Source organism: Zea mays, chromosome 3 (genome assembly GCF_902167145.1).
Source record: "Zea mays cultivar B73 chromosome 3, Zm-B73-REFERENCE-NAM-5.0, whole genome shotgun sequence".
Classification (NCBI taxonomy): domain Eukaryota; kingdom Viridiplantae; phylum Streptophyta; class Magnoliopsida; order Poales; family Poaceae; genus Zea; species Zea mays.
In genome coordinates this window covers 187,508,861-187,533,873 of record NC_050098.1, presented here as the reverse complement: position 1 = coordinate 187,533,873, position 25,013 = coordinate 187,508,861, and the positions used below count along the sequence as shown (strand labels likewise).

Sequence of the window (25,013 nt, the reverse complement as noted above, 5' to 3'; positions counted from 1 at the left end):
GCTCAAAATCAAAATTTTCTTGTGGCTTACGTTGCAAAACTATAGCAAAAATAGTCTCCCAAAATAAAATGGAAAAGGGATGAGCTTGTGTTTAATTTGATTCAGTAATCAAATCACCCATACAGATCATCTGTTTAATTTGCTCCTTGTTAACATATTGATGGTACTTCGTTGTTTGAGCTACGCTGAAAGTGACACGATCTGATAATACTTTAGGTGGTTAAACTTTTGTAGTTTTGTTGCTTTCTTCAGTAATGAAATTTGGTCCTATCTTGTGGAAAATTCGAAGACATCGTAGGATGTGGCTACAATTTATGTGGAGAAGAGTGGGAGAGGAGAATTTTGGAGAACCCCACTTGGTTTAGGAAGCCAACCCAATGGAGGTTTGTATAGGCAATGAAGATTTGGCGCCCAAATGGGTGAGCGTCCTCGATAGCTAAAATACAATGTGTGCAATTTTTTTTTTAAAAAAAACAGCATAAAATCATGTATGTCGTACATATAAATTAAATATACAGTTTGAAATTAATCCTAGATGTTAAGAAGCAAACAAGCAGCTAACATGACAGTCCATCATGTGCTGAAAATGACATTATGAATCTCAGCATCACACAGATTTCAAACTGAATTGTTGCGACTGCTCTTAACTTCAGGTGTCTCGCATTACATGATTCTGTGGTAATTTTTAAAACATCACAACATGGTATTTTAGCGGGTGCAATATTTTTTTCTCATATAGACTAGTGCCACTGCCACCAATGGAAATGCTTACAACATCTCCATGGGATACTCCCTCCAATCTTCAAATACTTGATGTTTTAGAAATGATCTCATATACCAAGAAGCTATTAAATAAATTTTCTCTGTCATGTCCTAATAAATACATTCAGGTTTCATACCAAATATAAGGGCATATACAACCTAGAGACTCTAAACGGTTTTGTAAATACAAGAGATAGCTAAGAGACTGTATGATGCAACCTTAAGACTCTGATCATAATACAGTTAATAGACAATAAGTATAGAAAGTCGTGAAGGAAGAGATTTTTTTCACTTAACAGCTTAGAGACTTGTCAAGAGACGTCTCATTTAATAGGGATGTAAATGTCTAAGAAGATAGTAGCATATATGGTTGCAACGCTGGTCTTCATTACGACAGGTCTTGGGATCGCTTGTGCATGCAAGCATGCGGTGGAGAAAACCAAGCGTCTATGAATAATTAGTCTTGCGTGAGAGAATATGCGGACCACCTAGATCACGGATATACTAGTCCAAAATGAGTTTCAAATACTTTAACATCAAGTATTTGCATCCAAAGTCAAAAATCCTTAAAAGTTAAGTATTTAAAGACCGGATAGAGTATTTGCATCCAAAGTGAAAACCCCTTAAACTTTTTATGTCCTAAATTGATTTTAAGCTACTCGCCTAAAATAACGTATAGGAGTTGCACTATCAGAGATCGGGCGGAGATGCTCGTATATTGAGGCCTTCTCCAACAACACCCCACACACCTCCCTCCACCCTCTTTAACGTGTACTATAGGGTGGAACCTAGAGGCAATGAGTACCCGAAACCAAAAATCCGACGAATTTTACACGATGTCAAAGTGGGTATAGAATAATTTCTCTACCAATGGATATGTTAGTGGGCAAGAATTTATAACTGTTAGGTAAACGAGTATGAGTGGATACTACCCATACTTATGTACCTGTAGGTAAAATATATCCACATCATACCATTATTATCAATAATAAAACACATCTCAGCTAAAAAATCCTTCTCAGGATATTATTTGTTTAACTACCGACGGCTATACATCAGTTGCCATCCTAGTGAACCAGTGTGTATTAAAAGGTAACTAAAATAGTCTGATTTTTCAAACTTTAAAAACTGATAAAAAATATATCAAATATAATTGAATTATAGTATACAAAGGGAGCGGTGAATGGTTGGAAACCTTCTAAATGTAGGAGTATCTTTTGAGGTAAAGTAGTAAAATATAATAGAAAGTACAGATAGGAGGAGAAATATGAGGGGAATGGTTGGAGATGGTCTCACACCACAGACAGGCAAATTAGGATTCAGGCAACCATCACATTCAGACAGGAGGGAAAGCTAAGCATGAATCCTGTTCCAGAAAACGAGTAGCCTGATAAAAGACTTGGTATGTTAATCACCATTATTTAGGCCTAGGACTACTATATTATATTTATGCTGAATAATACATATCTGTAAATGTAAAAGGTTGCCAAAAGTAGCAACAGTCAAATCATCCTAAATATACGGACAAAAGCAGCGCTAAACCGAAGCCAATTTACACCTGAGAGGCAGCCATCGCAGAGATTAACACCCTTTGTAAGTGCCTCCTGTTTTCTGCCAATACACATGGTAAGCAATGCAGAGACTTCCCTAGCTGATGGATAAACACCGTAGAGAAAGAAGCAATTGTCAAAACAAAGAAGAAGAAAAAAGGAAACATACATATAGCATGATACAGAATCTTTAGTTAACAAAATTCAGGGAGCAATAATATTACCATAAATTGCTGCTGTATTAGCCCTTTATTAGGTTTCCCCATTGTGGTACTGAGTGCGTACAGAGAGAAAATTATTAGTGGAATAATGTAATGATCGAAATTTTCTGCCATGTTTAGTGAGACGGAAAATAGCTGCAGTATTGTTTTACTAACAAATGACAGTACGATAGATTACCTGTGGCTGCATATAGCCCATCCCTTGGTTGTAGACTCCATGCTGAACCAACTATAAGTAAAATGAGTAGTAACTAGTAAGACTGCCAGAGTATAACTGGGATAGTGGTCAACACATATGAAAAAAAACTAACCTGATTACTTGAGCTACTGGTGCCACCATGGGGACTAATTGCATCCTTCTTTACAGAGCCCTCGCCAGCCTTTGTAGACAGCTTGCTATCACCCTACGAAAATTTTCCAAAAAAAAAATTGTGATCAGTATTCAGTTGCATCCTGGGCCTGGCTGTGCAAACAGTACATGACAGTATTAACTTGTTCACAGCTACCACATTAGTTACCCAGGAGCTTGCTATGATTGGTAGGTTGTGCAGCCAAACAACAACAGTCAATTATGGAAGAAAAAACGAGATCATGTATGCAATGTTTCTTAGAACTAGCAGTCTTGTTCAGGTTATTTAATACATACTAGTTTGCAGCTTCCAAAGCTGATTGTGTGTATTTCCTGTCAAGTGCTCTATGTTTTCTGACTAAGGTACTATAGGTCAATAAACTGATTAGGTTGTGTACACTGTAAACTTCTACGGTTCAGCCAAAGCAAAGTCAAATAAGTGTTGTTCTGACAGAAAAAATAAATAAAAGCATGTAGATTGCATACCTCCATCTGTAATAACCAGCCCGTCATCAGAAGAGAACATGCAAAGGGCATAAAGAAACACCATGAGAGAGATGTACGAAACATTATAATAAACAGAGAAGATCCACATCTACAACACAGTGAGGGTAAGCCATCAATGACCTCTTTGTACTTTTGTAGGTAAATCTTGAGAGGCTCGACGTACTCCTCGAATCCTAAAGTGGCCATCGCCCAGAGCAAATCGTCCCCGTTGATTGTCTTTCGTTTCTCCTTCTGGCATTTGTCGCTGGCCCTGCAACCAGCACCCGTGAACTTACATCAGAACCTATCCTACATTAAAACAAAGAAAAACCAACCCGATCCAAGACCAAGGCTACGCTACGCTACCGTCTACCAGGCGGTGCCAACTGTCAACTTACTCGCTGGTCACGAATGATATGAACTCGGAGACGCACTCCTGCAGGGTCTCCTTAGCGTCCTTGGCGATCTTGCCGTTGGCCGGGACGGCCTTCTTCATGATCCGGCTGATGTTGGCGATGGGCAGGAACCGGTCCTGCTCCCGGACGCCTCCGCCGCCGCCGCTGCCCTCGTGGCTCCCGCCGTCGTCGGCCATCGCCAGCGACCGGGCGCCTCCGCCGAAACCCTAGATCCACCAAGACGAAGCCACACGTCATCGATCGCGTCAGATCGTAGAGAGGTGCCGCCGGGAATCGGAAGGTGGCGGGCGCGCAGCGTGTCGACGCGCCGTACGTACCTTATAAAAACGCGCGCGCGGGGAGGCGAGGAGGGGAGAGAAGGGGGCGGGAGCTGGCGGCGGAGGGAGGAGAGGTGGGGAATGGGGATCGGACGCTGGAGAAGAGGAGGCGCTCCGGGTGGGTGCGATGGTGGAAGCGGAGGTATCTGGGCCGTTCGTCGGCTGTAAATAGGGAACAAGAGCGAGTGGGCCCTGGCCATGGGCCCGTCGTCTAGCTCCTGTCGGTCGACTTCTATTTTTGTTTTACGAAAGTGGACCCGGTGGTAGAGAACTTGATATGTTATTTCTACCGGATTTCTTCCAACAATGCCATTTCATTTACATTTAATGACCTGACTAGATAAGTACCCGTGCGTTGCAATGGGATATAATATCATGGTAATTTATGTATTTGGTCGCACGACTGACTGACCCACCTGCCTCGAGCGTTCCTCGATCCTCATCCGTGCTCGCCAAGCGACGAAACCCAAGACGGCAACGCCACAGCCCACAGCACACCGCGCGGCCACACCAAAGCCAAGTAAGCAGCTTAGGAACCCACGCGCCCGACGTAGGCCTGAGAATGGGTCACAATCCAGCCCTAACCCCACTCCAATCCTAGAAGACTTAGAAGCTGACTCGGCCCTACCTAAATCCAAAATAATTTGTTGTAGCTCAATCCGAATCGATTTTAAAACCTTCTCACCCTAATCCGCTCCGATCCTTTCAAAATCCATGGGCCAATCCACATTAGCAATCCAAGGGCCCTCATAAACAAGCAAACACCTCCAGCGACTAATGAATCAGTATAAATCCATGGGCTCACGCTGTCCACATGGGCGCATAACAGCAATAGTTAAACAAGCTAGCACGTAGACTGTGCTATCTAAAAATACACAACATTGTGCTATCTAAAAATACAGTGTTGCAGTCAAAATATAATCATGTCCATTCAAATTGTGCTATCTAAAAATCGAATTATTACAAATTGTCAACGATTTCGTCTCAGTTTTTTTTTTGATAAAATTCAAGCTGATGCCATGGCTTGAAGCTGGTGCCATTGTTCTTGCTGATCGTGGTGTTGTCTTCATTGATGAATTTGATAAAATGAATGATCAAGATCGAGTTGCTATTCATGAAGTTATGGAACAGAAAACTGTAACCATTGCAAAGGCAGGAATACATGCCTCACTAAATGCAAGATGTAGTGTAATTGCTGCAGCAAATCCAATATATGGAACTGTAAGCTGCTAAGCTCTTATCATGTCTTTCACTTGCTCCATAGTACCTCTTGATTGTTTGCTATTTCTGACAACAATTCCTGGCTTTATGACAGTATGATCGTTCATTGACACCAACAAAGAATATCGGGCTTCCAGATTCACTGCTTTCTTGTTTTGATTTACTTTTTACTGTTCTTGATCAAATGGACCCTGAGATTGACCGGCAAATCTCAGAACACGTTGCACGAATGCATAGATATTGCACTGACGATGGAGGTAGTTTTTCTGTTTTACAGTCCAATATATATTCAATATATATTTGTTTTCAGTTCTTTAATTCTTTTCGTTTGGTTAATAAAAGACAAACCTCATAATCTGTAGGAGCAAGGTCTCTTGATAAAGAGGGATATGCTGAAGAAGATGATGGTGATGCTAATGCAGCCATTTTTGTCAAGTATGATAGAATGCTCCATGGTCAGGATAGAAGAAGAGGAAAGAAATCCAAGCAGGACAGGCTAACTGTCAAATTTTTGAAGAAATATATTCATTATGCGAAGAACCTTATTCAACCAAGGCTCACTGATGAGGTAACCTTTTTCCAATCTTGGATACAGTCATACAGAGCAATACAAAGTTGTGGAGGTATTAGTGTTTATGGAAGAGCTACAGGTCTGAGATCCATGCAGAATTTAGAGTTTTTATTATGTCAAATACCCTCAATCTGCCCACAGTTTTAGCTCCAGGAATTTTTTGGACCTAGTGATGACCAAGCTCCAAAAATTCTTGGAGCTGGAACTCTGCCAAAAATTTCTGGACCTAGTGATGGCAGGTAGCTGCTTAAATGGAGGACGAGTGCAACTACAATCATTAATAATAGTGATAAGAGAGAAAGTGGCGTGCTTGCAACTAACATACACCAATTAATCAGAATGGTGGCTAGAGTTCGTATGATACTAATTAACTCCACCCAAATATGATACTAATTAATAATACTGATTTTTTCTTTTGCGATTATGCATAAACTTTGTGACAAGAACCATGCTTTAGATGAAATTCATAATCACTAACCGAAATATGGACAGAAACCCGTAATAACTGGGAAATCATCTACACGGGAGTTCTGAACCAAAACCCAAAGAATCCCCTTCTCTGTTTAACTTGTGGGATGCCGGTTGGGGACCAATTCCTCACACGATTGACCTTGTGTCGCATGATTCCACTGCATTTGCGCCGGAGGCCATAGAGAGCACTGCACTTTTAAGCCTCCACCGGATGCTCGAAAGAATCTGTCGCCAAAGAAACAATGGGAGCAGAAATTTATCCTATTATTTCTACCAGCGGAGAGCTGGAACTCTGCCAAAAATTTCTGGACCTAGTGATGGCAGGTAGCTGCTTAAATGGAGCCCCAATCCATACGAACACAATCCAAGCATATGGTGATACAATAATAATGTATTGAGGAAAAAAATGTATGGACTTGCATGCAAAGCTGTGAGCCCAGCGGTCTCCACGCTCGCAGCGGTTCCCGGTGACGCAGCAAGGGGCACCGCCGCAGAAGCCGTAGTTGAAGATGGCCTCCAGAATCTGGATCTGCTCCGGCCTGGGGTTCCACCGGGGCTTTGGATCCGGGGTCCGCTCCTCGCCACCTACGCATGCACAAATCGAGAACCAAGATAATCAACCAGCACGTACGTAGTCAGCTTCAGTTCACCCCTCGATCTTGATCCCCGTCTCGCTACAAATAAACACTACCTCTAAAACTGATAGGGGGCATCACGAATGGGGCGTCCATACGGCAACTGTCGGGGCGGGGACCGCACGACAAGCAGGGGCGCCGGCCATGGATGGTGGCGAGGCGTAGTCCAACACAGAGGCGAGGTCGAGCACCAAGAACGGTCGACGCTGGGAGCGGCGCGAGCAGGGGCAGTGGTCGTGGATTCCGGGTATCCCGGGCGCGGCGCTGGGTGCGCGACGGTGGGGGCGGCCGCAGGGGCGACAATCATAGCGCCGAGGTCGGGGAAAAGGGGGCGCTTCGCACGGGCGGTTTGCGGCGGGCGGCGGGAGTTCGTACCGGCGGGATTCGCGACGGCGGGCACGCGGGATTCGCGGAGCGTGCGCTACGGCAGGTAGGCGGGCGTGCGGGCGTTTCGCGCGGCCGTTCGGTAGCGGCGGGGGCAGTCTACAATAGACTCTTAATAGTTAGTAGAGATATATAGGGGTGTTTGGTTATCTAGGATAGTGTTTGGTTGAAGAGCCAAGTAGAACGGAATGACTTCAATTAGGGAATATTCTCCTCAGATCCGGAACCATCCCGCTCCAAAAAATCAACCGAACGGAGCCGCTCCGTTTCCAGCCTGCTCGCACAGTCACGCTCTGTTCCGTTCACTCTGCAACCAAACAAAAAACAGAGTCGCTCCGTTCCAGATTACCAAACACAGAACAGAGCTGCTCCGTTCCTAGAATCAGGAATAGAACGACTCCGTTCTACTTGGCTCCTCAACCAAACACTACCTCCGTTCCTAGGATTTAGGCTTATTTAGGAGCAAGTGTAATGGAAAGGACCCATGGGCTAACTAATCAATTTTAAATAGTAAGAGATTTTGGTCCTCTCAATCCCCTTCATTATCCTTGTCCTAAATGAGCCCTTAGGACTTATTTGAGAGCAAGAGTAATGAAGGGAATTGAGGGGCTAGATCCTTTACTATTTAATTTTTGAATAATGAGGGGGGTTTTAGCCCCCGCAATCCTCTCGATTACTCTTGTTCCAAACAAACCTTTAGTCACTCTTCTAAACTGGATCCTAATGCCCCTCTGATGCAGGATGGCCCCCACTCCCTTCGGCAGGGAGGCATCGTCCTCTATTGGCTCGACGTGGCTAGACCTATTGTCCCCCTCCCTCTCCCTTGGGAATCTCGGGAGAGTTACAGAGTCTTCTGCGCAGCGCAGGAGGCTATCGAGGCTGAGGCCGAGTTGCTACGGGTCCAACGGTCGCGTGGTTGGTAAGGCACTCACCCCTTATCCCTTGGTGTCCTTAGCGTCTTCCTTACTTTTATCGTTTTTCCAATAGCTTTGGAAGTCAAATTGGAGGAGTTGTGTTGTCGCTTGGGCCAGGCCTTGGACTTCGTCGGGGCTCACGGTTCCTCTCTGGCAGAGCATTTGGACAACGTCTCGTGATGCGTTCGGGGTGTTGTAGGTTTCGGCATCCATCAGGGTGTCGTCGTGCCTCTGCTCGTTGGGGAGCTTCAGTTCAGTTGCAACCTATGGGAGGTCGTCGGCCCTCCTAGATGAGGGTCTGGCGTCGTCGTGCCTCTGCTCGTTGATGAGGCAGCAAGTCGCATCGTAGATAGGTTGTCTGTGGATGATATTATTTGTAGCGCTCACTGACCCCATGTTGTAACGTGCTTCGGCATGAGTTCTCGAAAAAATGATCCATCGCTTTTCGTTCTTGTGGGGCGACATTGTTTGTAGTGCTCGCTAGAGCCTGAGCTTTCGAGTCTTTACTTGTGCGTGAATCAGTCTACGAGGGTTGCCCGCGTTCACGGTGGGGACTACGATTTGCGTCTCCCTGATGTCTTGGCCCATGTGTCTGAGATCGTGGAGCTCAGAACTTCACCGGAACGCAGCAGTTGCTCTCACCATTATGCTGCTACACTTTGATGGTAATTTCCATAATGCCATCGGTCCGCTTGAGGGTTCGTCAGCGACAGATCTAGACCTGTTGTTAGGTGATTTCGATGTTGTTGCGAACATCATGCTCGGGGTGGTGTTGTGAAGAAAATAGTACGCAATCGTCCATAGTTTCGCGATTCATAATCTTCTGTGGCTCCACGTGTGACTTAGCTGCTCCGATGATGCGTATGGATTTCAGGCCCCCTGACCCTGGTTTATCTCGAGCCATTTTTGGGTATGGGGGTTGAAAGTCGCCTAGAGGGGGTGGATAGGCGGAAACTGAAATTTACAAACTTTAAGCACACTTCAAGCCGGGGTTAGCGTTAGAATAAAATCTGAGTCCGGGAGAGAGGGCGAAAACAAATCAACCAAGAAATAAAGCGGATGACACGGTAATTTGTTTTACTGAGGTTCGGTTCCAAAGAACCTAGTCCCCGTTGAGGTGGTCACAAAGACCGGGTCTCTTTCAACCCATTCCCTCTCTCAAACGGTCACTTAGACCGAGTGAGCTTTCTCCTTAATTCTCACGGGTCACTTAGACCCCGCAAGGACCACCACACAATTGGTGTCTCTTGCCTTGCTTACAAAACACTTGGGAACAAGAATGAGGAAGGAAGAAAGCGATCCAAGAACAAGAGCTCAAAGAACACGAGCAAAACTCTCTCTAGTCACTAGGTGTTTGGAGTGTATTTGGGACTTGGAGAGGCTTTGATTCTTTTGAATTGTGTCTTGTATTGATTGCACTAGCTCTTGTATTGAATGTGAAGTCTGAAAAACTTGGATGCTTGGAGTGGTGGTGGTTGGGGGGTATTTATAGCCATCAACCACCACATAGCCGTTGGGGAGGCTGTCTGTCGATGAGCGCACCGGACAGTCTGGTGCGCCAGCCACGTCACCCAACCGTTAGGATTCTGACGGTTTCGACCGTTGGAGCTCTGACTTCTTGGGGCACCGGACAGGCACTGTTCACTGTCCGGTGCGCCCTCTGGCGCTGCTCTGACTCTACGCGAACTGTCTGCGCACTGTTCATGTTGCAGGCGACCGTTGGAGTAGACCGTTGCGCTCGCTAGCCGTTGCTCCGCTGGCACACTGGACAGTCCGGTGAATTATAGCGGAGCGACTCTCCAGAAACCCGAAGGTGGCAAGTTTGAATTCGTACGGCCCTGGGCACCGGACAATCCAGTGCGCCAGACTAGGGTTCTCTTCGGTTTCTTTTGCTCCTTTCTTTTGAACCCTAACTTGGATCCTTTTATTGGTTTGCGTTGAACCTTTAGCACCTGTATAATATATAATCCAGAGAAAACTAGTTAGTCCAATTATTTGTGTTGGGCATTTCAACCACCAAAATCATTTAGGAAAAGGTTTGACCCTATTTCCCTTTCAGGGGTGCTTTTCGTGCAACTTTCACCCATCTGTCAAACTCGTGCGGGGCGAGCCCCTGCTAGGTGCAGGGGTTCGTATGGGAGGCTCGTCCCGTCTTTTTAGTTTTACTCTCCTCCTCACATCCCCTTCGTGGGAATGGGGAAAGGTGAGTTGTACCACACTTTACTTGATGGGCTAGCAATGGCGCTCAATGTGTTTCAAACGGGTAATCCGCTAGGGACCGTCCTCATACTCCCAGGCACTCAACTCATATAGTTGTCGATTCCGTTCGACCGGGACCGACAGCTTGCTGCCTCTCTCCGTGATTAACCATGAGTCAGTCTTTCCCAAGACTCGAACACGAGGTGGTGACGCCCTTAACATTTTGTATGTCAAGGTCCCGGTCGCTAGTGTGCCCATCTTTGGTTGTCCCTCGCTTTATTTTTGTTGGAGCGACCGTGTGCCCTCCATGAATTGGCCTTCGAACTCTAGAATTCATGGCTGCTTTGCCATGAGCCTTTCGTTTTTCGGTCCCTACCAAAGGAATTTGAACTGGTTCGGGTGCTTACCGGAAAGCGAGCCCACAGTGTTCGCTTAGTTCCCTGTGTCGGGGCGCTCTCGAAGGGTGATCTGGTCAGTTTTCGCTCCCTTCGATTTTCTTGAGACCGTGCAGGAGTCGGGTAGACAACAAAGAGAAAAACATATATTAGTGCGGTCATGCTTATTGGAAGGATATAAATGTAATGCCTATCAAAAGGACACATAAATTGTTCAACAAGGAAGGCTAGTTCTCTGGTGCTCCCTGGTGCTCCCCTATTCTCGAGCCTTGAGGCATCTGGCCCGGGGTCCGAAGCAAGTAGTCTTGGGGGCATTTGGGCTTTTTCTATGGATACAATCGTCGTAATTGCTTGATGTCCCATGTGTTGGCGAGCGTCCTTGCCTTTTCGTCCTTCAACTTGTAGGTGCCTAGTCGAAGTATATTTCGGACTACGAATGACCCCTCCCATGGTGGGGACAGTTTGTGCAAGTCTTTGTTAGTATGGACCCGTTGAAGCACTAAGTCTCCTACTTGTAGGGTCCTTCTTCGAATGCAGCGGCTATGGTACCTTCGCAGTGCATGTTGGTACCTTGCCGAACGCAAGAGTGCTACATCATGAGCTTCGCCGAGTTGGTCCCATGCGTCTTTCAAGTTCGACTCATTATGCTCGCTCGTATATAGCTTTACCCTCAGGGCATCGTACTCGAGGTCGGTGGGGAAGACTGCTTCGGCTCCATAGTCCATAAAGTATGATGTGTATTTGGTTGAGCGGTTCAGAGTTGTTCTTAGGCTCCAAAGGACTGTGGATAGCGCATGTGGCCACCGTTGTCCGAGTTGCTTCAGACAAGTGAAACCACCATTATCCGAGTTGCTTGAGACAACTGAAAACTCGAGATTTGAGGTCTTGCATGATCTTCTCGTTAGCCCGCTCGACTTGTCCATTCGCATGGGGTGGGTCATGGCGCCCAATCGACATGGATGTTGTATTCATCGTAGAACTCTAGGAATCTTTTCCCGGTGAACTGTGTACCCTTATCCGTTATAATCGAGTTTGGTACCCTGAAACAATGGATAATGATGGTGACAAACTTTACGACTTGCTTAGAGGTGATCCTCATGATAGGCCATGCCTCGATCCACTTGGTGAACTTATCAACCACGACCAGGACGCGTGTGTAGCCCTGGGTGCCTTTATGAGAGGTCTGGCCATACAGAGTCCCCAGACGGCGAACGACCAGGTGATGGGGATGGTTTGGAGCGCATGCATGGGTAGATGGGTTTGTCGCGCGTAGTATTGGCACCCTTTGCATGTTCTCACCATCTGTGTGCATTCGATATTGTGGTTGACCAGTAGAAGCCATGCCAGAAAGCATTTCCCATGAGGCTGCTCGGGGCAGCGTGGTGCTCATAGGTCCCGCTGTGGATGCCATCTAGGAGATGCCTTCCCTGTTCGATTGAGATGCATAGCTGTCTTATCCTAATATGTCCCTTTTTAGAGATCTTCCCCAATTAGGATGAAGGGCTTGGCCTGCCGATGAAGCATTTGTGCCTTGGTTTCGTCTTGAGGAAGCAGGCCATTGGTTAGGAAGCTATGGTACAAAGCTCTCTAATTGTTTGCAGGACCGATCTGGAGGTTTATTCTTTCCACGACAACGACCAACTTCGGGGTCAGAGGGCAATGTGTCTGGGGGGCTGTCCGCCCTCCTAGCTGGCCTCGTCGTAACGGACGATCGGTCCAAAAAAGATCGATGGCAAAGATCCCTGTCGAGATGGTCGCTCATCCTAATGCTATTTTTGCGAGGGCGTCCACTACGTAGTTATCTCACTGGGGGATTCGATTTAGCTCAAGGTCATCGAACTGGTCCTCGAGCTGTCGTACCTCCTAACAATACGCTATCATCTTAGGGTCACGATAGTCTGAGTCCTTCATTAATTGTCCTACAACAAGCTGGGAGTCCCCTTAGACGTCTAAGCGTCGGACGCCCAGTTCTATGGTAATGCGTAGGCCATTCACGAGGGCTTTGTACTCGGTCACATTGTTAGAGGCTTGAGAACAGAGTCGCACGATGTATCACAGCTGCTCCCCCAATGGTGGAATGGAGACGAGTCTGCCACTGGCCCCCTCCTTTGTTAGCAACCTATTAAAATGCATGATCCAACATTTCTTGTTGGTCGGAGCCGACTTCATTTGAGTGTCGGTCCACTCCGCGATGAAGTCGGCGAGGAGTTGTGATTTGATCGTTGTTCGTGGCATGTAAGAGATCCCATATCCCATCAACTCAAGAGCCCATTTGGCGATCCTCGCATAAATGTTCGGATTGCGGGTCACTTGGCCCAAGGGGAATGACGTCACCACAGTGACGGGATGCGATTCGATGTAGTGTCTAAGTTTTTATTTAGTAATTAAGATAGCGTACATGCTTTTGTACCTAGGGGTAGCGAGTTTTCACGCTTGTGAGGACCTCTCTCACGAAGTAGAAGGGGCACTGAAGCGGGCGTATGCCTTCTCCTTCCTGCCTTTCGACGACGAGCACCAAACTGACTACTTGAGTAGTCCCTACAACATAGAGTAAGAGCGGCTCCTTATCCTCCAGCGAGGCTAGAATAGGAGTTCGAGTCAGGATATTCTTAAGGTTGTCAAGGGCTTCTTGCGCTTCTGTCGTCCATTCGAAATGGTCAGTTTTCCTCAGCAACTTATAGAGCGGTATCCTGCGCTCTCTGAGGTGCGACACGAAGCGGTTGAGGGAGGCCATGAATCCCATGATTCGCTGGACTCCCTTGAGATCCTGTTTGGACCCCATATTCGTGATGGACGAAACTTTTTATGGATTGGCCTCAATACCCCGCTCGGAGTCCAGAAAGCCAAGCAGCATGCTTCTTGGGACACCGAAGACACACTTTTTAGGGTTCAACTTGGTATCATAGGCTTTTAGCTTATCAAATGTTTCTCTTAGGTAATGCATGAGGCCTTTGGTCCGTCCGGTCTTGACCATGATGTCGTCGACATACGCTTCTATGGTTCTTCCGATGAGGTCACAAAAACATTCGATCATGCACCGCTGGAATGTGGCCCCCGCGTTTGTCAGACCGAACGACATTCTCACATAGCAGTACGAGCCGAAAGGGGTGAAGGCTGTTGTCGGTTGGTCGGACTCCTTCATCATGATTTGGTGATATCCCAAGTAAGCGTCAAGGAAACTTAGAACTTCATAACTTGAGGTGGAATCGACCACCTGATTGATGTGCGGGAGGGGGAATGGATCCTTTGGGCATGCCTTATTTAGGCCGGTGTAATTGACGCACATTCTCCATTTCATATTTTTCTTTAGGACTAACACGGGGTTGTCCAACCACTTGGGGTGGTTAATTTCTCGGATAAAACCGATCGCGAGAAACTTGATAATCTCTTCCTCGATGGCCCTGCGCTTTTCTTCGTCGAAGTGGAACAGTCGTTACTTCACCGGTTTAGATTCGAAATTGATCCATAAACAGTGCTCGGAGACCTCCCTCAAGATACCCTTCATGTCGAAGGGTTTCCAGGAAAAAATGTCTTTTCCATGCGGAGGAAGTCGACAAGTGCGCTTTTCTATTTTTGAGAAAGGTTTGACTTGATGCACACCACCCATCTGTCGGCATGCTCGGGGTCCATGGGCACCTCATTTACGTCATTTGATGGCTTGTAAGTTATGCCCGTCCTCTTCGCATCTGGTGCTTGCTCGTCCAGGGTCTGGAGCATCTCTGAGAGCTCCTGATTAGCGACGACTCCCTCGACCAAGTCACAGCACTCGACCTTGCACTCATATGCATGGCACACTATGGTGCCTACGGTGATGGTACCCGTGGGACCTAGCATTTTGAGCTTCAGGTAGGTGTAATTTGGGATAGACATGAATTTCGTGTAACATGGTCGCCCAAGGATGGCATGATAAGTCCCCTGGAACTCAACTACCTCAAAGGTTAGGGTTTCGGTCCTGAAGTTGATTGGCGTCCCGAAGCTAGCGAGGAGATCAATTCGCCTGAATGGGGTTGAAAGGGAAATGGCCTTAAAACCATTTCTTATATTTTGGTGCTTGATGATCTTCACAATCGTTCGGACTGACAAGTTTGCCTAGTCTCTGATTCATAGGTTCATAAAATCAACAGTTCAGTTTCTAAGTCAGAATCAGCTCAGTTCCAACCAAATAGGGGGGTAATACATGGAATAGATGAACTACCAATAGTTCTACTATTTGGACAAATTATAAATATCCCGAGGAACCTTTTCAACATGTCTAGAAAGGTTGGAAAGCTCGAAATCAACATATCACTATTGTGGAGCTAGTATTGGGCAAAAGAAGATATATGAGTGAAATAATCAAAATGCAAAGAGGATTGGACTATGGAAATGAGGATACAACACCTCAAATGAAGACATAAAAAGAAGCAAAAAGTTCAAGACTCAAGATCAAAAGAAGCCCAAAAGAGTCAGCGAAGAAATCCAACAATGGGGCAAAATAGGCTTGCTCCAGCCTGCGGCGCACCGGCCAGTGTCTGGTGCCCAGGCTGGCGTGCCAAATGAATTGGCCGCTCTCGGGAAAACGAAGAGCTCCACGGCTAAAAATCATCGGACTGTCTGGTGTGCACCGGACTATCCGGAGAGCCCAGGGCCAATGGTCATCTTCGCCAACGGTCGACTGCTACGTGGTCAGAAAGGACAGAAGGTCATAAGTGGTCAGAGAAAGCCAGTCGCATCGGACTGTCTGGTGCGCCACAAGGGCAGACGAATCCAACGGTCGACTCCAACGGGCGACTGACATTGTAACACCCCGGGATCCACAAACACCCCAGAATGCTACTAAACTACACATCTAACATTCGTATATAAAATTTCGACAGCATCTCCTTTGAAAATGGCATAAACGGGGAAGCAACAAAGTATAAATAGATATCATGATAAGAAAACATAATAGACATTAATAGTCTGCTAGCAATGGGAAGACAACCATAACGGCATGAGCTAAATTATCCAGTGCGCACAACTAGTTAGAAACAAACATCCTTTGACAAGAAGCTTCTAATTAAATCATGACTGCGCCTAAGCAACGTTATTATAAGAGTGAAGGTGGATGTGCTGCTACTTCCCACTTCCCTTGATGAGCAACAAGCACCTGCATTGAGTAATGCAAGAGTGAGATGAAACATCTCAGCAAGCGAATAATTTTGACGAGATATTTAAACTACAAATTGAATTCATCAACATTTAAAATCAGAAATACTTGTAGATATGGAACTCAGTAGTCCCACTATAACCAATACCATCTCATTTCCTCGAACAACCACAATAGGTTCTATAACACTTCCCTGCGTCAACAATACCTGCAAATATCACTTCAATGTATGCATAGGAATGCAATGTGTAGGTACTCTATCTTTATACCTCTGAGAGTATAAAACCACATCATCTGCAAATATCACTTCAATGAATGCATATGAATGCAATGCATATGTCCTCTGCCTTCATACCTCTAAGGGTATGAAGCCGCATCGTACCCCTCCTTGGGCAACGTACGATGCTAAATTGTACCGGTACGGTCGGACCATAGGTCAAGACAAAACTTCAGATGCAAATGAGTCATGCAATGTATATGGCATACTGCATTTATCAATAACCATCACTTCCTTCAGATACAATACAAACCTCAAATAATACTTTATTTACCTTCAGATACAATACCAACCTCAAATAATACTTCATTTACCTTCAAATACAATACCAACCTCAAATAATACTTCATTTACCTTCAGGGGTGTGAATTAATCTCATGAATCATACTCGAATCATAATCATCATCAATATATGATTGAGCATCAGTATAATGCAAGCAAGTAAAGCATCACCATAGAGTCCAATTATGAAAGAATCCAATACTTCTGAATATTAGAGTGTAGGCAATAGAAATAACAGGTCAGAACGGAAGCAACCACCGCTACATTCACTTGCCTTCATCGAAGAAGAAGAAATGTACTAGACATGATCTAGAGTGTAGCCACCTGCTAGCGGGCATAAAACTTAGTACAAATATTTCACAAACATTTGTCATCAATCAACAAAACACTCCTACACTTGAAACCAAGACCCAGTGGAAAGACTCCCACCCTGAACCACATGCCATACAACAGCAGCGCTGTTTGTTAAATTTTTATCTTTAAAATCAAAACAGCGGTGATATTAAACAAATACTCTAGCAGTATCTACACAAAATACTCTACAACTTCAGTATTCAATGGATAATTAAATTCTGCCATCTACAAGTTCTAAAACATCTGACAAGATAACTGACTGAATCTGTTTTAGACAGCAGTATGGTTAACTTTAAAATTCGATATCTCCCAAACTACTGAACCAAAAAGTATGAAATTCTGCTGGAAGTAAGAACTTTTATCCCTCTACAAAAGTCTCCATAGTTGGAAGATCCAATTCGGCCATTTACTAGATGAAACCCACCAGTGAACAGACCCACTTATTTTTGTCAGGCAAACAGGAACAGCCACAGTAAAACAAACATAACTGGAGTTTCACAAATCATATGAATGCACTCTTTAACAATCTGGAAATCTTATGAAATTATCTACAACTTCTTTTACCAACCCACAGTTTAATTCTGTTGATAAAATTGCCTAACTCTTAAGAGAACAGATTCTGCACAGAATTATGAGACTGAAAAACTGCTATAATCAAACTGTCATAACTTTCTGTTCTGATGTCCGATTGAGGTGTTCTTCACGGCCACGGAAAGATCTACAAATTATCTACGACTCATATATAGATTTTTTATTTTTTGAGGCCACTAAGATCACAGAAAACTGGTATGAACAGAAACTGTCGAATCTGCCATTCTGCAGAAATTAAATTCGAAATCAAAACCTAACCCCACACCTAATCCAACCTCTAATCCTTCAATCCACATGATCCACAACCTCCAAAAGCACATAATTATAGGGAGAAACAAGGATCCCATCCTTACCTAGGGTTTTCCCTAAGAAAAATCTGCAAGAGATGGGGGTAGCACATCTCCTTGATCCTCTCTTCCTCTTCAATCCATCTTGTTCCTCCTCTTCTCGATCCTTGTTGCGTGGGGAGGGGAGATCTAGGGAGGAAGAAGTATTGGAGGGCTGCTGCAATGGGGGGAGAGGGGGCGACCAACCAAGGGGGAAAAGTGAGGCGGCCAAGAAAGGGGAGGGGGTGGCGGCCAAGAAGGGGAAGAGGTGGCCACCTAGGGTTTATTTTGTGGGAGAAAAGAAGTGATGCCTCAGATGACTTCTGATGCAGCATCCAATGGCCCACAACCCTTTTTCCCATATCCACTCACCGAAGATCAACTTTTGGGTCAACATTTTTTGGGATATTACACTCTACCCCCCTTAAAAAGAATTCGTCCTCGAATTCACCACTCCAACCAAAACATCCAAGGTACCCAATATAGCACCACCATTCAAAACATGGGTCCATTATTGGTCTTAATTAACACAAGAACTTCTACCTTGGACTAATTGTTTAAGGAAACTACACGACCTGACATCAAGCATGAAACAACATGCAATGAAGCTCAAAGCAAGTCATAGATGCAATCAACACTACAATTTCACACCATCGAATTTGGATGCAACTATACATCAACATCAATGTCTTAAGACAACACTCTTTTATGAAGGGGTAATATGCACTAAGCACAACCCTTACCAACTTCAACAATTAATTTTAATTAAATGGTGAAACATCCCCACCTGACGAATGTATAAGAAGATCAAACCCCTCACCTCAAAGCACCACGAAACAAGTAGTTCTATTGAAACAAAACTCCTAATCTTCCTAAATCTTATTCTTGCCATCATGAAAAGATAATCATGTAATCTAACATTCTTTGCACCCCACGAAAGGGAGAAAATCTATAGAACTAATGGAGCAATAAAGCCAACAAGAAGCCAATAACATTATGTGCGGCACATTTCATCGAAGAAATGCCAAAAGCTCCACAAAGAGCACTGACAGCACAACAACACAATACTTGGTTAACCAATGTCACTATACTCCATCCAACAACTCAACTAGGGAAAAATATCTAAACTAGTGAGGTTAACCTACACATAACATAAGTCTTCATCTACTGTAGTTCAGAAACTTACATTTCATTCTATCATACGATGCACTCAAAGTACCAGACATACAAGGTCAATAATAACCCCTAATCCTTCACACATTTGACAAACATATTAAGCTGATGTAAAAACCACATCATCTAGGAGTAGGTGACTAGCCACACCCAACCAACTCCAGGCTAGGCAATGACTTCCTTCAAACCAATAGATAGGTGGTCTAAAAATGGCTCCACAAGCATGCATCGGAAAGGGAACCATCAGATCCTCAATGTATTAATATATAATCAATGGATCAAGAGAATCAAAGATTTATTCTACAATTAGTATGACTAACAGGCAACCACTTTAAACCACATCTAGGCTTTGTGGCAACTAAAACACACAATAGGAGAGAGACATGTAAGCCATTATGGCTATGAAAAGACTTCCCCCAAAAATCCATATAAAGTACCAATATTCATTTCTTTCAGAACCGGTTTCTCGTCATAAACAATCATTCTTTGCAAAGATAGTTGGAACTATCCACCAACCGCTCCACAACTAAAATTCAAATTGATGGTTGCCTTGTAACCCAAAACACACTCCTCTTAGATACATCCTCAATCAAGCATATATAACAATATTATTGTAATAAAACTCAACCATGAAAAACATGGTGAAAACAACATAGGCATACTTGTATATCACAAGCATAATAACAACGTCAATCTCACAAAAGACTAGCGATATCAAACGCATTAATAAAACAATATAAAGATTTAGAGATAAATTATATCAGGCATTAGGTCATAAACAACTTACCACATCACCATAAAGCAATAGGGAGGGGTGAAATTATTGTCATCTGCACTTCAAAGACATTAATATATATCAAAGATATTTGTACCCATACCCTTCCTATATGTGCAAGTGTGTCAAATTTATCTTCAAATTGCCAAGAATCTAAAGCCTATGCTCCGATACCAACTGTAACACCTCGGGATCCACAAACACCCCAGAACGCTACTAAACTACACATCTAACATTCGTATATAAAATTTCGACAGCATCTCCTTTGAAAATGGCATAAACGGGGAAGCAGCAAAGTATAAATAGATATCATGATAAGAAAACATAATAGACATTAATAGTCTGCTAGCAATGGGAAGACAACCATAACGGCATGAGCTAAATTATCCAGTGCGCACAACTAGTTAGAAACAAACATCCTTTGACAAGAAGCTTCTAATTAAATCATGACTGCGCCTAAGAAGCGTTATTATAAGAGTGAAGGTGGATGTGCTGCTACTTCCCACTTCCCTTGATGAGCAACAAGCACCTGCATTGAGTAATGCAAGAGTGAGATGAAACATCTCAGCAAGCGAATAATTTTGACGAGATATTTAAACCACAAATTGAATTCATCAACATTTTAAAAGAGTCACAATTAAAATCAGAAATACTTGTAGATATGGAACTCAGTAGTCCCACTATAACCAATACCATCTCATTTCCTCGAACAACCACAATAGGTTCTATAACACTTCCCTGCGTCAACAATACCTGCAAATATCACTTCAATGTATGCATAGGAATGCAATGTGTAGGTACTCTATCTTCATACCTCTGAGAGTATAAAACCACATCATCTGCAAATATCACTTCAATGAATGCATATGAATGCAATGCATATGTCCTCTGCCTTCATACCTCTAAGGGTATGAAGCCGCATCGTACCCCCACCTTGGGCAACGTACGATGCTAAATTGTACCGGTACGGTCGGACCATAGGTCACGACAAAACTTCAGATGCAAATGAGTCATGCAATGTATATGGCATGCTGCATTTATCAATAACCTTCACTTCCTTCAGATACAATACAAACCTCAAATAATACTTTATTTACCTTCAGATACAATACCAACCTCAAATAATACTTCATTTACCTTCAGATACAATACCAACCTCAAATAATACTTCATTTACCTTCAGGGGTGTGAATTAATCTCATGAATCATACTCGAATCATAATCATCATTGTTGGGGACTTGTTCTCAAATGCTAGGAGTTAAGAACAAGGCAAAATAAAAGGTGTTAAATATAAAAGTCCTTCGTTCTTCAAGACATTATATCCCTTCGGATATAATGAATTCCGGACGAAGGATATGAAGGAAGAAACCTTCGTAAGCTCGATAGATGATAAGGAAGAATTCATATACGGAATACAAGGAATAATATAGATATTATCATCAACTTATTTTTATTTTCATTATCATATTCAGAATAACAAATTATAAAAGTACCTTCGGATTGACGGAAAATAAAGGTACATGCGTGATGCGAAAAGCGAATGCCAAGTCAGCGTGAACAGTATGGGAGTACTGTTCATCTATTTATAGGCAAGGGACGCAGCCCATGTAGAATTACATTAATGCCCTTTACATTTATCAATAACTCTATAGTAATTCTTCGGGGTCTAATTTGCCTTTTCATCTTTAAGTCGGTTCCCCTTTTCTGCTGTCATGCCGAAGCTTTTCTGCGCATAGCTTCGTGATCATCTTATCTTTCGTCATAATCGCCTTCCGTCTCACTCAAGCTTCATCCTGACCGTACTCTTGTATACTCATAACCCGATTCTGAAGATACCTGTTCACATATTTCACTTGGAAAACATTGTCAAATCATGTTTTTGAGGACCTTCGCAAGCCGAAGGCCCCCAACAGTAGCCCCTCGCAATATTAATTTGCTGGAATGATAAATTCATATTGCGACATGGACGAAGGCTTTAAGCCGAAGGTCCGAAAAAACACCTTCCCTTTGCTAGAATAGCAACAGTCATTGACAAGCGGGACCCTCCAGTTTTCAACGCACTAGATGTATAAATAAGAGCTCACCACGAGTTTATTTGGCACGCTTTCTTGCCATCTGCTCTTGCTCACTTGACTTTTAGCCTGTGCGCAACAACACTTGCTTGGCTTTTTAAATTCTTAAGCTTTGGATTTGAGAGCACTTTCTCAGCGTTTGCGAAGATGTCTGAAGATAAGAAAGCTGTTGCTGAATCGAAGCTGAGCCTTTCTGAGGAGATGCATCTCGGCTTTCTTCAATCAATAGCAAAGACCAATACAGAGAAGATTACTAGGGAGATTTTGGAGGGTTTATCTGAAGACACTGGTGGCAGTGACAGTTATGATGTGGATAGTGGTGGTGAAGACTCCGAAGATCGACCTTGGCGACCAAGCCACACAGTCTTCGGAAAATCGAGCATTAAACAGAGTCATCTTGATAATATGAGGGGAAGATATTTTCGAGACATGTCTACTGTGAGGGCAGATGACGGGGAGAAGACTGTGCCTACTCCCGAAGAGAATGAAGTCGTAATCTTCCGAAGCTTCTTAAAGGCTGGACTGCGGTTTCCCTTGAGCAGTTTTGTCGTGGAAGTACTGAAGATATTTGAAATCTACCTTCATCAACTTACTCCCGAAGCAATCATAAGAATGGGCATCTTCGTCTAGGCCGTGAGGAGCCAAGGTTTAGAACCAAATGCAAAAAGTTTCTGCAACATACATGAGCTATTGTATGAGACAAAACCGTGGGGTAAAGAGCAGTATCACAACAATTTTGGCTGCTACAGCTTCGGCGCCCGGTCTGGGTCAAGCTGTCCCGTGCCAACCTTTCGAAAGAGGTGGCCCGGCGACTGGATGACGGAATGGTTTTATGTGAAGAATGACTTGAAAACTCGGGAAGATATTAAAGATATCATTATGCACCCTATCTGGCAACGCTTCGGCCTTCGGAGCCCACCAAGGTGAAATCCTTGGAAGCCGAAGAAACAGAAACAGCAGAACAAATTTCGGCTGAAGAAACTGGTACTGCCGCCCCCGAAGCATCTTCCGAAGCCTTCGATTATATTTTATGTCATTCTTCGAGGAAAAATTTGATTGAAAAAGAAAAGCAAGAGGCCCAGTTTTACGCTCAAAAGCTGAAATATCCAAAGGGGGCGTTGATATTCAACGACAGTGGAGAAGAAGACTTTTTGTATTGTCTCCCTGACAGCAAGGAGATTTCTGTCTGTCGGGAGATGAGCAAGAGCTTCGGATTCCCAATACTAGAAAACGGGCTTTCGGTGTTATCAAAAGACGATCTAGCCGACAGCTTGGCATACAATAGCTTAAAGGTGCGAAAATAAGGTTTTTTGTTATTATGTCTTGGAATCAAATTTTTTCATTTGTTTAAACTTATTGAAACCAAACTTTTTTGCAGGGTCTTATACTTAGCAATGCCCTCAGGGCCCAAAAAGATGCCGAAGACGAAGGGTGTGTTATGGCCCTAAGCAACCTTCGTTCCGAAGTAATTGAACTAAGGAACGAAGGTCTCGAAAAAGATAAAATATTGCATTCATTGATAAATAGAATAAAAGAAGACGAAGCTACTTTTAAAGTTCAAGCTAAGGCTCAGAGGCGTGAAATTGAAGATCTCCGAAAACAACTAGCTAGAGCTAAAGAGGAACGCACACTTGAAGAAACAAAACGAGAAATCAGTGAACAATGGGCCAACCATTTGGAAAAAAGTGTTGAAGAGCTTCGTGCATCTAAGAAAAGATGCTATAAAAAATCTGTGGAATGTGTTAAAAAAGTAAAAAACAGCTTCGCCAGCGTTGGCGCATTCTCAAGTGAGGAGAACTTCCCAAGGGGTGACCCCGAAGGCCCAATCGAATGGATCAGCCACGAGGCTGAGGCCTTTGAAGAAATTTTGAATAGCCGCGGAGACATATGTGCCTTTTCGGGTGCCAGGGGGATTGCTACCATTTTGGAGAGGAAAGGCTGTGAGCATGTGAAATTCTTGGCACAATCCGAAGCCGCCTTATCCTCCGAAGATATAAAAGACCCCTCGGCCGAAGCAAGCCTGGTCGGTGGAAAATTTTTCACCGACATCTGGGACAATGGTGGTCGGGAAATGGCCCAAGAAATTATTAGAAAAAGCGAGAAAGACATTCATGACGCTAGGAAAGTAGCAGAGGCTACTGAAAAAAGTGCGGATCCCGAAGAGCAATTAGGTACTGACTAGTGGTTTTCGGGTCTTTGTTGTAATTTTTAATTTCAGACTTGCTTACGTTTTGTAATAAAGCCGTACTTTCTCCTCCCTCAGAGCCTACCGAGCCATCGGCGGACCCCCCCCCCCCCCCGCGAAGGGGGACGACGAAATTAGAAAAATGGCCGAAGCCATCATGGATAAAGTTGTTGATCAGCTACTAAACGAGGCTGCAGAAATAGTTCTAAGGGAAGATTAAATGTTATTGTAAAAACATTTAGAATGTAACATTTGTTGAGAAACATGTGTAATATTTTGTAACTTTGAATGTAATATATTAGCTGTTTATGATTTTATTTTTTACGATGCATGAAACTTCTTATACATACCATTTTTGAGCCTTCAGCGAAAAAACACCTTCCCTTCTTTTCATGCTTCGTAAACAATATCCGTGTTCTCATAAGATCAGTAACCAATCCTCGTAATAACCAATAGATCTTTCCATTTCAGAATTTGACGAAGGTATAACTCTTCAATAGCTATTTTTTGTGCCTTGTCACTATTTCTTCGAAACAGTTTTCGAATATCAATGCTGAGACCCCCTTCTTGCGTTATTGATGCAATATGATGTATGATGTTATGTTATGCAAATGATGTAATGATGTGATGTTATGCAAAATGATATTTGCCGAAGGTCGATGTTTTTTCACTGCAAGCCTCCCTTAGGAGCTTCTTCGCCTTTTACTTTCAGCGGAATCAGCGTTTATTTTTTGCTGCAAGCCTCCCTTAGGAGCTTCTTCGCCTTTTACTTTCAGCGGAATCAGCGTTTATTTTTCGCTGTAAGCCTCCCTTAGGAGCTTCTTCGCCTTTTACTTTCAGCGGAATCAGCGTTTATTTTTCGCTGTAAGCTCCGCATTCCCTTCGGAACGACTTTTGAGCAGAAAACTTACACTGCGCTCCCTTAGGAATGACTTTTTGCTGATTCGTAAACAATTAC

The 25,013-nt window shown here is 43.9% G+C and overlaps 3 protein-coding genes across 3 annotated transcripts; 1 reads left to right on the top strand and 2 right to left on the bottom strand.

The window, feature by feature from the left end:
- Positions 1–2,152: 2,152 nt before the first annotated feature.
- Positions 2,153–4,228, bottom strand: LOC100285917 (uncharacterized). The gene is made up of 8 exons (NM_001291585.1): positions 4,102–4,228; positions 3,767–3,990; positions 3,510–3,639; positions 3,369–3,374; positions 2,845–2,937; positions 2,712–2,762; positions 2,537–2,585; positions 2,153–2,413 (listed from the first exon to the last, which is right to left on the bottom strand). The coding sequence occupies exons 2-7, from the start codon at positions 3,958–3,960 to the stop codon at positions 2,565–2,567; spliced, it is 495 nt and encodes a 164-aa protein (NP_001278514.1). The 5' UTR covers positions 3,961–3,990; positions 4,102–4,228; the 3' UTR covers positions 2,153–2,413; positions 2,537–2,564.
- Positions 4,229–5,100: 872 nt separating this feature from the next.
- On the top strand, positions 5,101–6,136 carry LOC103651044 (DNA replication licensing factor MCM3 homolog 1-like). The gene is made up of 4 exons (XM_020550982.1): positions 5,101–5,322; positions 5,417–5,579; positions 5,685–5,890; positions 6,041–6,136. The coding sequence occupies exons 1-4, from the start codon at positions 5,116–5,118 to the stop codon at positions 6,134–6,136; spliced, it is 672 nt and encodes a 223-aa protein (XP_020406571.1). The 5' UTR covers positions 5,101–5,115.
- Positions 6,137–6,334: 198 nt separating this feature from the next.
- On the bottom strand, positions 6,335–7,267 carry LOC103651045 (uncharacterized). The gene is made up of 2 exons (XM_020551161.1): positions 7,056–7,267; positions 6,335–6,949 (listed from the first exon to the last, which is right to left on the bottom strand). The coding sequence occupies exons 1-2, from the start codon at positions 7,093–7,095 to the stop codon at positions 6,621–6,623; spliced, it is 369 nt and encodes a 122-aa protein (XP_020406750.1). The 5' UTR covers positions 7,096–7,267; the 3' UTR covers positions 6,335–6,620.
- Positions 7,268–25,013: the final 17,746 nt, after the last annotated feature.